The sequence below is a fragment of the Onychostoma macrolepis genome, chromosome 18 (genome assembly GCF_012432095.1).
Source record: "Onychostoma macrolepis isolate SWU-2019 chromosome 18, ASM1243209v1, whole genome shotgun sequence".
Classification (NCBI taxonomy): Eukaryota; Metazoa; Chordata; class Actinopteri; order Cypriniformes; family Cyprinidae; genus Onychostoma; species Onychostoma macrolepis.
This window is the reverse complement of record NC_081172.1, coordinates 2313080-2327006: the sequence shown is the minus strand read 5'-3', so window position 1 is coordinate 2327006 and position 13927 is coordinate 2313080. Positions and strand designations below refer to the sequence as shown.

Genomic DNA, 13927 nt, shown 5'->3' with positions numbered 1-13927 from the left:
ATTGTTAGATGTGAAGGTCATCTGTGTTGTGCGTCTCAGGTGTTTGCTCACCTGTCGCTCGCACCGTCTGCGTTATGACCACAGGCATCCGTATCTGACCTCCAGGACCCACTGCCCTCTTGATACCCTACAAACAAACAAGGTTTACTCCATTTTACATTGATATCTGAACAGTCTACAACCAGTCAATCAGCCTTCAGCCACTTATAGACATTCATCAGCATCCTCAGATTTAATAATCGATATATTAATTTTAATTTATAAAGTCTCTAAATGATCAACATGTTGCTGAAAACCCTGTCACACACAATCTACATGTTGATGTTGTTTAGAGTTTTTTAGCTAGTAAAAGGTTTTTTAGTGTAATTGTACACCATCCACCTTCAGCTCGTGCTTCACGTGTCTTTTTGCTGTCAAATCTGATTTTTATCCAGAAAGCGTAAGACGTAAGAAATATTTCCAGATGAACACTTACTGGACTGAAGCAGCTCGACTTTACTTGATTCTCCATCAATCATTTTCTAGAAAAATCAGTGCGTCTCAAATCTGATCAACAGGATCTTTTGAGGAACGTTTTTACGTTCACTGTTCCTCAGCGGAGGAATGATCTTCACAAGCCTCCAAAACATCTCACATCTTCTGAGGAACGTTTATTTCTTCATCTCTCAATCATTACTGGATTGCTTTGCATGATATGTTTTGATCATTTAAATCTCATCTTAAATTATATATTATTATACAGATATATTATTGGGTATACAGAGTGAAGAATGATATTTATATCATTTTATGTAAGTATAAAGATCTCATTGATTTATATTACAAGCATCATTCTTTACATCAACTTTTTGGCCATATAAATATCAGCATCTTCACCAAATTGCATATTTTTGCTCAGTTCAGGCCTCTGAATAAAATAAAATCAGTTTTTTCCTCCATATTTTCACTATGTCATACTATATGAGCCAAAAAAAACCTGATGGATCAAATATGATACTCAACAAATTTTTTATTTTGCCTAATTTTGTTCCGTTTCAAACAATTGGATGTTTCTGGCTATTATTTCATATGTCAGGCTTTATGGGGTTAATGTGACATATTAGTAACTTGCATAATAAGACTAAGAATGTGTATTAATCAAATAAATAATCTATTTAATTTAATGTAGACTTTAAAATGTAGGTCCTTTATTCATAGAATTGAAAATGATTACACCATGTTGTCATGAAGATGAATCTGGACATTAATAAAATGCACGCAATCTAGGTGTGGTCTAAAACACACAGGTTGAATTTTTCCCAAGCACATCAGAGAGAGAGAGAGAGAGGGGAAGAAAACAAGGTAGTGACAAAGTGAGGAGAGGGGCAGAAAACAGGAACAACACTAATAGAGACGCTTCTGTCCCCCGTGAGTCCCTCAGTGCCGCCCTGAGCAAATCCCATCCATCCATTCCACTTTCCCTCCGCCTGCATATTTCTCTGACTTGTTTTCTTGTGCCCGGACACACTGTCGCTACATTACAGCTCAGAGCCTACATACCTCGGGGAGATACGGAAAACCTCAGAGCGGCTACAGGACACAGACCGAGCCATTACAGGAAGAGACAAACTCAGTCAATATTCAATACCAAGAACACATGTCACACTCTGGGCTGGACAATATAGCTTAACAATTACATCTGTGTTTTTCAGCCTTTTGAACTAATGGTCAAATGTTTGGGGTCAGTATGTTTTTGTTTTTTTTTGAGAAAATTAAAGAAATTAGTTTTCAGCAACATGCATTACATTGATCAAAAAAGACAGTAAAGACATTTCCATAATTTCATAGCTTCCATAAAAATATGAAGCAGCACAACTGTTTTCAACATTGATAGTAATCAGAAATGTTTCTTGAGCAGCAAATCAGCATATTGTGACACTGAAGACTGGAGTAATGATGCTGAAAATCCAGCTTTGAACACAGAAATAAATTACATTTTCTTTCAAAATCATCAAATAAATTATTTAAAAATTCAAAAAGTACATGACATGTTTAATTTGAAAATAAAAACAAAACAAAACTTAAATGAACAAAAAATTACTCTTTGGACGTAAAATAAGTAACAATGGCTTGAAGCAAGCTTTTAAATACAGAATAAGTATGATATGCAAATATGTGCGGTCATATGTTAATAAGGAAATGGTATGCAGATTATGATTTTGGAATGAGACTATTTGGTTTCAATAAAAGTTCTGGGTGACTAAAGCGGGAGTTTTGAGTTCAAACTCTTTTATTCATATAAGAGCAAGATGCACATCACGGAAACGTCTATCTGATTGCATCTGGATTTTAGGGTGTTTTTAGGGCGTGTACAGTATGTCTTTAGAACATTTCCTGTCAGATGTTAAATTAATGTTTAGTAAGCAGCTTTCAGATGTTTATGATATAGAATGTATTTAAATCTTCTTTAAATAAACATATTATATGTTAGACTAGTTATGGTGCGGTTATATATTGTTTCTGCTGAACTGTATGAATGAAAAAGAGACAAGTGGAGCATATTAGAGAAGATGAGAGGTCAGCACATACTTGTGGCAGTACGGTGGTGCTGTTGGGCTGGTGCGGACGCACACTGACAGCCGTCTGGACCGGCGTCACGCAGGTTTTGTTGGGCTGCAGAGGCTGAATAAGAGACTGCTGGCTGTTCAGGAGAGACAGACGCAACGCAGGGAGACTTTTCTACAAACACAAACACACACATGCATGCACACAAACACAGAGTTAGTCCCAAAGTAAACATTTAGATGAACATCCATAAACAAAACATATGTAAAATAAGCATTTAATGCAGAAAATGAGTCCACTAATGATATTATGTGAGTCGATTTCAATTCAGAATCAGCTGCTGAGTCGAGTATTTACCAACTGAAGATATCAAATCCAATATATCACAAGCTCATTTGAACCTGTGGATTTGCGTGTATTCCGGTATACTGGGATTACACAAGGAATAATTGACAAGAGGCCAATGTATTAATGAAAAATAAGGCACACCTGAGGTTGTAATGCAGCCATTTTTCAATAATTCAACAGACTGGAGTTTATTTATACTATTTCTGCACATTTAAGGCAAGACGCTACAAGCAAAAACCCCTAACCCTAACACTGATGCTATTTTACTTCTATAACATGTCTTCTTTCAAAAAGAAATCATCCAAAATACAAATTTAAGTGTTAGGGTTACCAATGTTCAGATTTCTGTTCTGGAGATTTATGCAAGTAAGTGCATTTTTAAGTAGATAATGCCTCTTGTGCATATTCAAACATAACATTTCAGAAAACGTGTAATACAAGTCTTAATGGACAGTGATTAATCAACTGGGGGCGTTGAATGGGTTTATACGGTCAAACCAAAATTTATTCAGACACCTTCAACATTTCTCACATTATCACAGTCTATTCGCTATAGTTTAGAAAATGGTTAAACTGTGTCCGAACAAACTGATCTTGATAATGTCAGATAACTTTGATAGAAAGGTATGTAATGAATTGGGTTGAATAGCTGTCAGCTGTTAAATTTAAGTACGCAATTAGATAATACCAATTTAGCTCAACCAATTACTAAGCAACGCTTCATTTTGTTCAGTCTGTGATGTAAAAGGTTGCATTAGCAATAAAAGAAAAAAGCACCTAAGCAAAACATGGTCAGGTCAAAGTGTCTGAATCATTTTTGGTCCCAAATTTTTATCAGTTTTACTGGTAGTCCACTGTATGAAGAATTTTTGGGTATAATATGTCACAATTGACTTTATTTTGCTATCCTCACTTACATAAATGAACTATAGTGTCCTGCACCCACTAGTAAAAAAATATATAATATATATATATCTGTCTGAATCATTTTTGGTTTGACTGTAAATGTACTAATTTGCTAAAACGTTTCTAATTATGCTGATTTGATCAATTGATAAAATACTCAACTACTGATATGATACTACAAATACTCTACTAGTAGGGACCAAAATATAGGAATAGTTGGAATAGCGCGCAAAAAAATGACAGTTCACACACTAGAAAAAGAATTGAAATTAAACATATGAGATGCTTTTATCATTGCAATGATAAAATCATCTCATATGTTTAATTTAAATTCCATTTCCAGTCTGTGAACTGTCAGTTTTTTCTCATAGAGGCCGAACAGTCCGACAAAGATCATTAACCTCAGTAATCAAAGACATCTCGCTGAGATCCCAGGCCCCGTGAGGACACCGCGGGCTGCCGATGTCTATTTCTGGAGGATTTTGACGTAAGCGAACTAACATCGCATGACAGCGAGGCTGCATTGACGTGCCAGTTCGGACCGGGCGGGATGTGACACGTATTGTGCCTGGCTGGACACGCCTGCCGGCTACTGACCGCGAGGAACGCGAGCCGTGTCAGAGGAGGAGGACTCGCGTGTGTTAACGTACCTTCAGGAAAGGGACCAGGTACGGCTGCGGAGACGACTTCAGCTCGGACTGTAGGCGGCTGGTGAACTCCTCCGGATCGATCTTCGCATCCTGAGAGCAGCGACAGCAGATGATCAGATTCATTTGAACGTGTACAGTAAAAAAAAACAAAAAAAAACATGCGAACTACAGGAAGAGGAGATGATTAGTGCAGGATGAAAACGAATTAACCCTTGATCTTACATGAGGCAAATTTCATTTTCAAAGCACAGCCCTGCAAATTTCTAATGATTTGGAAAAGTGGACTAATATTAGCTGGTTTGATGATGCAGGGTTCAAAAATATCAATGAAAACTTTTCATCACACAGATTTCTTTCACAAAATAAGAATTACATATGTATCAGTTTTTAATACACTCATCAAAACAACAGAATGATGACAAAAGTTTGTTTTAATGACAAAAAAATATTCCAAATGTATCATTTAACTTACAATCTGCAAAAGAATAGAAAAATGTGTTCCAACACTCCATTTAATGTCAAAGAAAATTTTATGTTTGGATGCAGTACAACTCCTGTCAGAAAACTTCTGGCCCATGTTTGAATTTTCCTCTGACTTTGAAATCAGAATTAGGCATAAAATAATGTCATGTGTCTGAAAATGGTCTTAGAATTGATCAAATGGTTATAATCTGGCTTGATTCAGACAGGATTCATGTGTTTGCGTTTTTTTTAAATTCGACAATACAAGACTTCTTCATGAATGGTTGTAAAGGCAAAAATGATACAAAATGCACTATATTTAGTGAGAAAGTGTGATGTTTAGAGCAAATCAGACACTATTTTTGGAATCAGCACTACAAAATTACTAATAAACAAGTATTGCATTTCATTAAGCACATATGATGCAGGCCGGCGTAATATTCTGGATGTAAAATTAGGCCTTTCATGATGACATATAAAGAAAAAAATGATTAATGAATTAATGAATTCAGATGTATCTCCACACGTACCAGTAAGTCCTGCACCAGTGCTTTCACGTTTCGAGACGTCTCTGGGGAAGGGGAATTATGGGACGCCAACTTGATCAACGTTGCCAAGAAGTTCTTGCACTTCTTCACGTTCTCCTGCATCTCCTGATGAGAGAGTGAGACAGTTCATGTGGAATCAGACATCAGTAATGACACATCACAGGCCGAGCTGAAGCGTGTGTCTTGATTTGGACGGCTGCTTGCGTTAGTAAACAGTTTATCCGGTTCTGACTCACACAGACGTGCTCTGTTGTGCTTTTGTTGCCATAATCAGCGATCGGGCCTCACGGGTAAATAAAGTATTTTAATGAAATCCTCTAAATTCCATTTAAATGCTACAAAGCTGTCAATCATTTGAGGTTAGAGAATGTGTCAATCAAAAGTCTTTTTTAAGGCAGATGGCATGTTACGCTCACACGGCCTGATCAGCTTCACGATCTACATTGAACTCAACTACTATTAATGAACTGGTGATTCTCATGCACACAAAATCAAAAGAATATGAAGCCTATTTTTATATTTTATACATTGTAATATTATTGTCATAACAATTAAACACAGTTATGGATCCAGATGCTTTACATTAGATTTTTTTTTTTATTCATATTATTCTTAAATGATAGTATAAATTAGTATAAATTAAAGGCAGAACAACGAATACTATCATAACATATAAATAATTTAAAATTGTAATAATATAGCATTGTGTTTTCAATCACGTTATGAAGTAATGAAAATGCCATTTTTTGCAGTAAGATTTTGAGAATTTGGAAGGAAAATGTAATGAATTCTCATAAAAATAAAGTCACAAAAATTTTCTTTATGCAAAACTTTTTATTATTTATTCTTTTTTTGACTTAGGGGATAAATAAATATGACCTATACATGTTCTTGACATGTTTGTGAGATTCACCTGGTAATACACTATAAAATTTGGGGTCAGTATGATCTTTTTGAAAGAAATGCATACTTTTTTCAGCAAGGGTGTATTAAATTGATCAAAAGTGACAGTAAAGACATTTATAATGTTACAAAACATTTCTATTTCAAATAAATACTGTTCTTTTGAACTTTCTATTCATCAAAGAATCGTAAAAATAAAATGTATCACAGTTTCCACAGAAATATGAAACAGCACAACTGTTTTCAACAGTGATAATAATCAGAAATGTTTCTTGAGCAGCAAATCAGCATATTAGAATGATATTAGACGACTGGAGTAATGATGCTGAAAATTCAGCTTTGATCACAGAAATAAATTATATTTTACAATATATTGACATAGAAAACAGTTATCTGAAATAGTAATAATATTTCACATTTTTACAGTATTTTTGATCAACTAAATGCACCCTTAGTGAGCAGCTTTCAAAAACATTAAAAAAATCATACCAACCCCAAACTTTTGAACGGTAGTGTATGTGGACATGCATGTCTGTGTTTGCGCGCAGATGTGATGCCCAGATGTCTATAGACTGGCACTGCCACATGTGTGTTTGTTTGTCTGTGCATGAACGTGCTGGCAGCTGTGTGTGTGTGTGTGTGTGTGTGTGTGTGTGGTTCGGATGGAGCTTAACCAAGTCCTGACAGTTAACCAGGGAAGCTTGAGGGGTCCAACAGTCACTCACTTGAGCTGAGAAAAAGAATAGATAAAGAGAGAGAAAAACTTGCAAGCTTCGATACGGGAGGGCACACAGACCTGGGAGACAACCGGAGCTCCGGGGGCCGGGGTGGCTGCACTCTGCGGGGCCAGTGGCATCTGAGTGAGGGGCCCCTGGGGGCCCAAGGCCGGCTGGACCTGCTGGGGAGCTGTCACTGCCACGGCGGCTGCCACGGGGGCCTTCTAGAGGAGGAAGGAGCAGAGACACGGAGATAAACACAAGCTGACGTCTGCCTGCCAGCAAGGCCACAGAGAACAGGAGAGACGGCCACAGCGCGCCCTGTCACATCGCGTGTCCCGAGAGAGCGCAGGACGACAGGAGCCAAGAGAGAGAGAGAGAGAGAGAGAGAGAGAGATGGAGGAGGAAGAACTCAGAGCACCTGACGACTCACAGTTCGCTTGGTTTGCTCCTGAGGCGCTCGCTCTCCATCTCTTACAGCCATGCTGAGTTTTTATTGTCTGTTCTTTGTCTTTTATGTAAGAAATCTAATAAAACACAACTTTATAGATAAGCACAAGAGTGCAGGAGTAGATTTGAAAGCACATGAGACTCCAAACACATTCATTTCAATCAGATTATAATGCAGATAGTTCTGGTTTTGGTTGTTGATTAGTCCACACAGTGCTCACACAAATATTGACCGGACTAGATCTATTACTGCAACATTTTGTACTTTTTGACCAAGATATTTCTGATACTTTTGCTGTAATGATAAAGCTGCTTATTTTCAAACTTTTATTTTTACAGAAACTAGCAGTGTCAATATATTTAAATAATTAAATAAAATAATAATAAATAATTAAAATAATCAAACGACATAATTCCAGAAATGTCAACTATTTTTAATGATTTTTTAATGATTTTATATTTCCAAATAAAATATTTTAGAGCTTTACATAACTAGAAAAATGTGTGTGTGTGTGTGTGTGCTTATTTATACACACACACACACATAGTTTTTGTTAGTGTTTTGAATTCGATTTTCTGTTTTCACTTTAATTTTAGTTAAAGGGGTCATATGATGCAATCTCATGTTTTCCTTTGTCTTTGGAGTGTTACAGGCTGTTCGTGCATATACAAGATCCATAAAGTCGCAAACCCAAAGAGATATTCTTTCTAAAAGTTAAAACTCATCCACACCTTCCTAAAAACACCTAATTTAACCATGCCCCCACAAATCTACGTCACTGTATGGGAAGATTTGCATAACACCGCCCAAATGTATACATAACTTTCATTCTCGCTGTAGTATTGTTGCCGCCGCCGCCATGTCGTAGAGACGCTGTGTGTTTCCAAAAATGGTAAGGGGTGTAACATTTCCATCACACGCTTGAGGTATTCGGCCAATCATAACGCCCAGTGCTATATCAATCACACCTCGCTTGTTAGAACGATGAGCTTTGTAAAAATCCACGTGTTTCAGAAAGGTGGGGCAGAGAGGAGCAACAATAATGTATGTGGAAAATAATGTATTTTTTTAACCTTAAACTGAGTAAACACATTGCATTACACCAAAAACACAAAATAATGTTCTTTTTAGCAGTCATATGACCCCTTTAAAGCAATTTTGTCTGCATAGTATTTATTAATTTAACTTAGTTTTAGTTATTTTAGTACTTTTTACTATTTTAGTAAATGTTGCCTTGGCAACTGGCTGAAATAAAATGTTTAATTGTTTATATTTCAATAAAACGTTTATTTTATTTCAAGTAATTAAAATGCTTTCATGGTTTATTTTTTAGCTTTAGTTAACTATAATAACCCTGAATCACACTTATAAAAAAGTCCTTCATATATTCAGGTTTTCCTTAGATAAAATGATGCTTAATGAGGGAACCAATTAAAAAAAAAAGTCAGTTTGCTGAGGCTCCTTTTTTTTAGGACCACTGTATTATCAGCTGTATTATCAGTTGATTAATAAAATAAAGTTTTAGTGAAAATTTGTCTTGTAAATTTGTGACAATATTTTTAATATGTAGCTTGTATTTTATTGCTTTTTTATTGAAATCCTAATTTTAAAACTGCTATAATACACAGCCTTGAGTGACTGAATATTAAATTCACTCAGTTTTTCTCCTCTGAAGATCTGGTCAGATACAGCTGGCATTTCTATCGTCTTAATGCTTACATAAACATAAAACAACTGATGCTGATGAGTGGGAAACAGAGAGAGAGAGAGAGAGAGAGACAGGGCAGATGCTCACAGCGGGGCCGGCTGCGGTGCTGGTCTGGGCCGCGGCGCTCGGTGAACTAGACTGGACCAGTTTAGTTTGAGCTGCAGGAGCAGGACGAATCGCCTGAGTGCTAACAGGAGACTGAGAGTGAGAGAAAGAGAAAAGAAAGAAAGGAGGGAGGAAACAGAGAGGATTGAGAGCAGCATCACAGAGGAAAGAAGGAGTCACAGAATCTGAAAACCAGACTTCAGCATTGTGTTCATAAGATCCCAGTCAGAAACTATATATGTGCACTTCTGATGAAGAACTAGTCACTGGATGAGTAACTGCTTTGAAAGAGTTTTGTCACACACACGCTCATTTCTTCAGTGTTGTGGGCAATTATGAGTTCAATACTCATTCAGATTAATCAATAGCATTTATGGCATTTATTATCACAAAAAAAAAAAAAAAAAAGATTTGTTTTTCAGTTCAAATAAAAATCATGTTCGTAGTAATGAACTGACAGCGGACATCTATGAGCTAAGACATTCAGATGTGCAGCTTCAATACTTCATTTGAGCGGTAAAGTGCATAAATCAGACACACAACTGATGCCCTTTCAATTCATTGAAAATTTAACTGAATAGGCCACAACACACAGGAAGCTTAACTGCAAATGGAATTTACAAAAATAAAATAAAATAAAATTGAAATAAGTGGGCGATATGGCAAAAATATCATATCACGATATTTATATTTTTTTTAAATCACGATTCACGATTTTATCACGATTCTTTTTCATGTTGCTTTTACTATTTTGCAAGTTGTCTGAGCATTACAGCCAAACTAATTTCCCTATTATAAAGACAAAGCCTTTCAAGGTAACAAAAATATTTTAAAAAGAATGGCGGATATTTAGGCCAAAGTGGGCAAAGATAAAAGTCTTTATCATTATTTTATCTTTGTTATTAAAAAATGAGAACAAAAGATACACATTATAAATACACGTAATATACAAATAAAACAGTGTTTTGTTTTCAGGTAGAATAGGTGTATTTAGCAGGAGCATTCGAGAAATTGAATCAACAAATATAAAAATAAAACACTGCATAGATTGATTCCTATTAAATCAACTGAATTAACGTTTTTTAAATCAAGAGTAGTGAGTGATTTTTCTCTTTGTGTTTTGGTGTTTCATTAACATTAAAGGAATAATTAACCCCAAAATAAAAAGTGTTTTATATTTATACCATCATTTACTCACTCAAAAGTTGCTTTAAACCTGAACGAGTTTATTCTGCTGAACATAAATGCTATTTTGAGGAATGTGGAAAACCAAACAGTTGCTGGTCCCCAGTGACTTTCATAGTATTTATTTTTTTCCTCCTATCAAAGTCAATGTGGACCAGCAACTGTTTGGTTACCCACATTCTTCAAAATATCTTCTTTTGTGTTCAGCAGAAGAAATAAATTAATACAGGTTTGGGACAACATGTGAGAGTAAATAATGACAGAAATTAAATTTTAGGGTGAACTATCCCTTTAATGGCATTTGGCAGCATGTTCAAAACTGCCCCTTTAAGACCTGCACGCATCTATACAGAGGCACACATCGGTTCCCTATCAAATGGGAATCGCACTGCGTCCCCTAGAGGACACTTTGGGGAATGCCCTCAGCGGGACCGGTGTCTGAAGTGCATGTGGAACACAACAATGGTGCGACCATGAGTATAAAAGCGTCTTGTCTTCAGGAGCCATTTGTTTGTGTGTGCTTGTGTGAAGCAGAACTTTAAAAGATGTGTCCCACCGTGTGAAAGGTACATCACACCTAGTGACTCACATGAGCTTTGTGTAGTGTGACTGGGGGCACAGCATGCACGGTCGGCTCTTGAGGGGGCCGGTTGTGCTCAATGTGATCGGCTCCCGCTTGGCTCTGTTTACAGAGGACGGAAGCCAAGCGCCTGCGCCTCGTGGTGCTGGACCCGCTGCTGCCGAGGCAGAGCGCCGTCTGCACTCATGGGGCTCGCAGTTAGATCTGCCCGATGAGCTTGGGACGGGTCTCTCGCTATCCCAATCCTCGGTTGCCAGCTCTGTTGCTCTCGAACCGAATCTGGAAGCCCGGTCCTCGCTTTCTTCCAATCCGGCAGAGAGCATGTTACTCGGCCGGTCTAGCTCCGAGGAGATAGACGTGACAGGAGTCGAGGCAGACGCTACATCACAAACCGCCTCCTCCTCATCACCTGCGTATGGGGAACTCCTAGACGTCATGGCCGGCGCAACTGCCAGGCTAACCCTGGACTGGTCAGCGGAGGTGCAGGAAGGCATGTCTACTAGCCGTCTGGATGAGCGCTTCCTAGCGGGTCATAAACGCTCTGCCCCCCGAGCCTTCCGTTCCTCCCTGAGCTTCACAGCGAGCTGTTGAGGTCATGGAGGAATCCCTTTTCTGCCCCCGTCTTTCCCCCTAGCAAGTCTAACTACGCTAATGTGAAGGGGTTGGAAGACAGCGGGTACACGAAGATGCCTCGGATGGAGGAGTCCCTTGCGGGTTATCTCGCTGCTCCCCTGGCATCTTTGTGGAGGGCTCCTACTTTGCCTTCGAAGCCGTGCCAGTTTACATCTAGGCTCGTCGGCAAGGCATACGCGGTGGCTGGGCAGGCGGGCGGTACCCTGCATACTATCTTGGTATTGCAGGCTTACCAGGCGGATCTGCTAAGGGACGCTGATGCGGCGGGGGGTGTGGCTCCTGTTGAAATCGAGGAGCTCCGCCGCTCATGTGACCTTGCCCTCTGTGCGACCAAGCAAGCGGCTCGCGCCATCGGCTGCTCTCTTGCGGCACTCGTTGTCACGGAGAGGCATTTATGGCTTAACCTGTCGGGGCTAAAGGAGAAGGACAGGTCTTTTCTCCTTGATGCCCCGGTTTCGCCTGCCGGGCTTTTCGGAGATGCTGTCGAGACAGTGGTCCGTAAGTTCAGGGAGGTGAAGGTTAAGTCAGCGGCGTTTGAGCACTACATCCCTCGCCGTAGGCAGCGTCCTTCCGGGCAACCACCTGAAGCTGAGCCGGCCGCCGGGCCCAGCTGGCAGCAGAGTCAGAAGGCAAGCGAGGGGTCGGGGCACTAGGCAGCAACCTCAAGTAAGGCAGAGAAAAAAAACGTTTGTTAATAAAGCCCCTTAGTCCTAGCCTCAGTTGAATACTTATTTTCTTCTTTTACTCTATTTTCATCCTGTAGTAGGAATCAGTCCCTAATTTCAATTCGTAGTTTTCCCAGTACAACGGCGGCTTCGGTGTTAGGTTATGAGATGTGCTGAGGAACGTGGGCTATTCCGCAAATCGCGTCCCACTTCCTCAGTTATTTTTCTCTCTGTTATACAAATTGTGTTATGGGTTTAGAAAGTTGGGCAGAATCCTTGTTGCTTCCCACTTCTTATGTCATATAAACGGGACGAGGCAGGTTGCCTTCGTACTGCACAAGATTGTATAATGTGTTGAGAAGGTGGGCAGTATTGCAGTTTGCATTTCCCACTTCTTTATCTGTTACACTATAAGGCAGGCGGGATATGCGGGAAGGGTGGGCTATTCCGCGGCTCGCGGCTCGCGTCCCACTTCCTCAGCTTTGATACTCACAATATTATATGGTTTAAAGTAGATGTGCAGTATCGCTTCTCGCGTTCCCACTTCTTTTAATCTACCGTATGATAGCACGGCGGGGGAAGGTTTCCCTCCGTTTGCACTCAGAGATGAGAGGTATGCGGAGATAGTGGGCTATTCCGCGACTCGCGTCCCACTCCTGCTGTAACCCTCGAGATACTACGGCTGGGAAGAGGGGTAGTATTGCTTCTCGCGTTCCCAATTCCTAGCACTGTTGGGCAATAAGGCCCTCTCATTGCACTTGGATAGAAAACCTGGCCCGCTTCAACTCTGACCCTTACAGTGTGTTGGCTGTTGCTGGTGTATTTCTGGGGATGATAACTTCTTAGAGTTCCTGGCTTGTGCCTGCTGATAAGGCACTTGTTCCTTCATTATGGCAGCGTGGGTATTCGTTCCCCAAAGTGTCCTCTAGGGGACGCAGTGCGAGTTCCCATTCGATAGGGAACGTCTCAGGTTACCCATGTAACCATGGTTCCCTGAGAAGGGGAATGAGACACTGCGTCCCTTTGCCATGCTTCAGGCATTCCTGTGCACGTTTCCTTCAGACAAGAAGCTGACGACGTGTTCTACAGGTGCCCTTTTATACTCATGGTCGCACCAGTAACACGTCATAGGCCAATGTCAAGTTCATTGTCGTGTTCCACATGTACTTCAGACACCGGTCCCGGTGAGGGCGTTCCCCAAAGTGTCCTCTAGGGTACGCAGTGTCTCGTTCCCCTTCTCAGGGAACCATGGTAACATGGGTAACCTGAGATGTTTTCTCTCAGCTGTTTCATTTTAGACATAACCAACGGAGTCTATACATAAACCTTGTGTGTTTTGACAGTATTAGTGTAAAAGATAACTTAGTTCAGCGATCAGGCGCTGTTTGACAGGATTTTAGTGCGCGCGCTTCAGGTATCCGGGCTCAGAAAAAGCGCGCGTGAATAAAACATTTAACCAGCAAGGCTTTAAAGCAGATCCGAATAATGTACATTTGTGATTGCGAATAAGTGCAGTGTCCCGT

General features: G+C 39.6%; 1 protein-coding gene across 2 annotated transcripts in view; it reads right to left on the bottom strand.

The window, feature by feature from the left end:
• LOC131524255 (transcription initiation factor TFIID subunit 4) overlaps positions 1 to 13927 on the bottom strand; it is a 106544-nt gene that overhangs the window by 80060 nt on the left and 12557 nt on the right. The window contains exons 3-8 of one of the 2 annotated variants that reach the window (XM_058751199.1): positions 9324 to 9434; positions 7158 to 7301; positions 5441 to 5563; positions 4449 to 4538; positions 2569 to 2718; positions 52 to 127 (exon numbers count right to left, since the gene is read on the bottom strand). In XM_058751199.1, the coding sequence (XP_058607182.1) occupies positions 52 to 127; positions 2569 to 2718; positions 4449 to 4538; positions 5441 to 5563; positions 7158 to 7301; positions 9324 to 9434 (694 nt within the window). The remainder of the gene's footprint in view (positions 1 to 51; positions 128 to 2568; positions 2719 to 4448; positions 4539 to 5440; positions 5564 to 7157; positions 7302 to 9323; positions 9435 to 13927) is intronic. The other variant, XM_058751200.1, reaches the window with a different exon arrangement.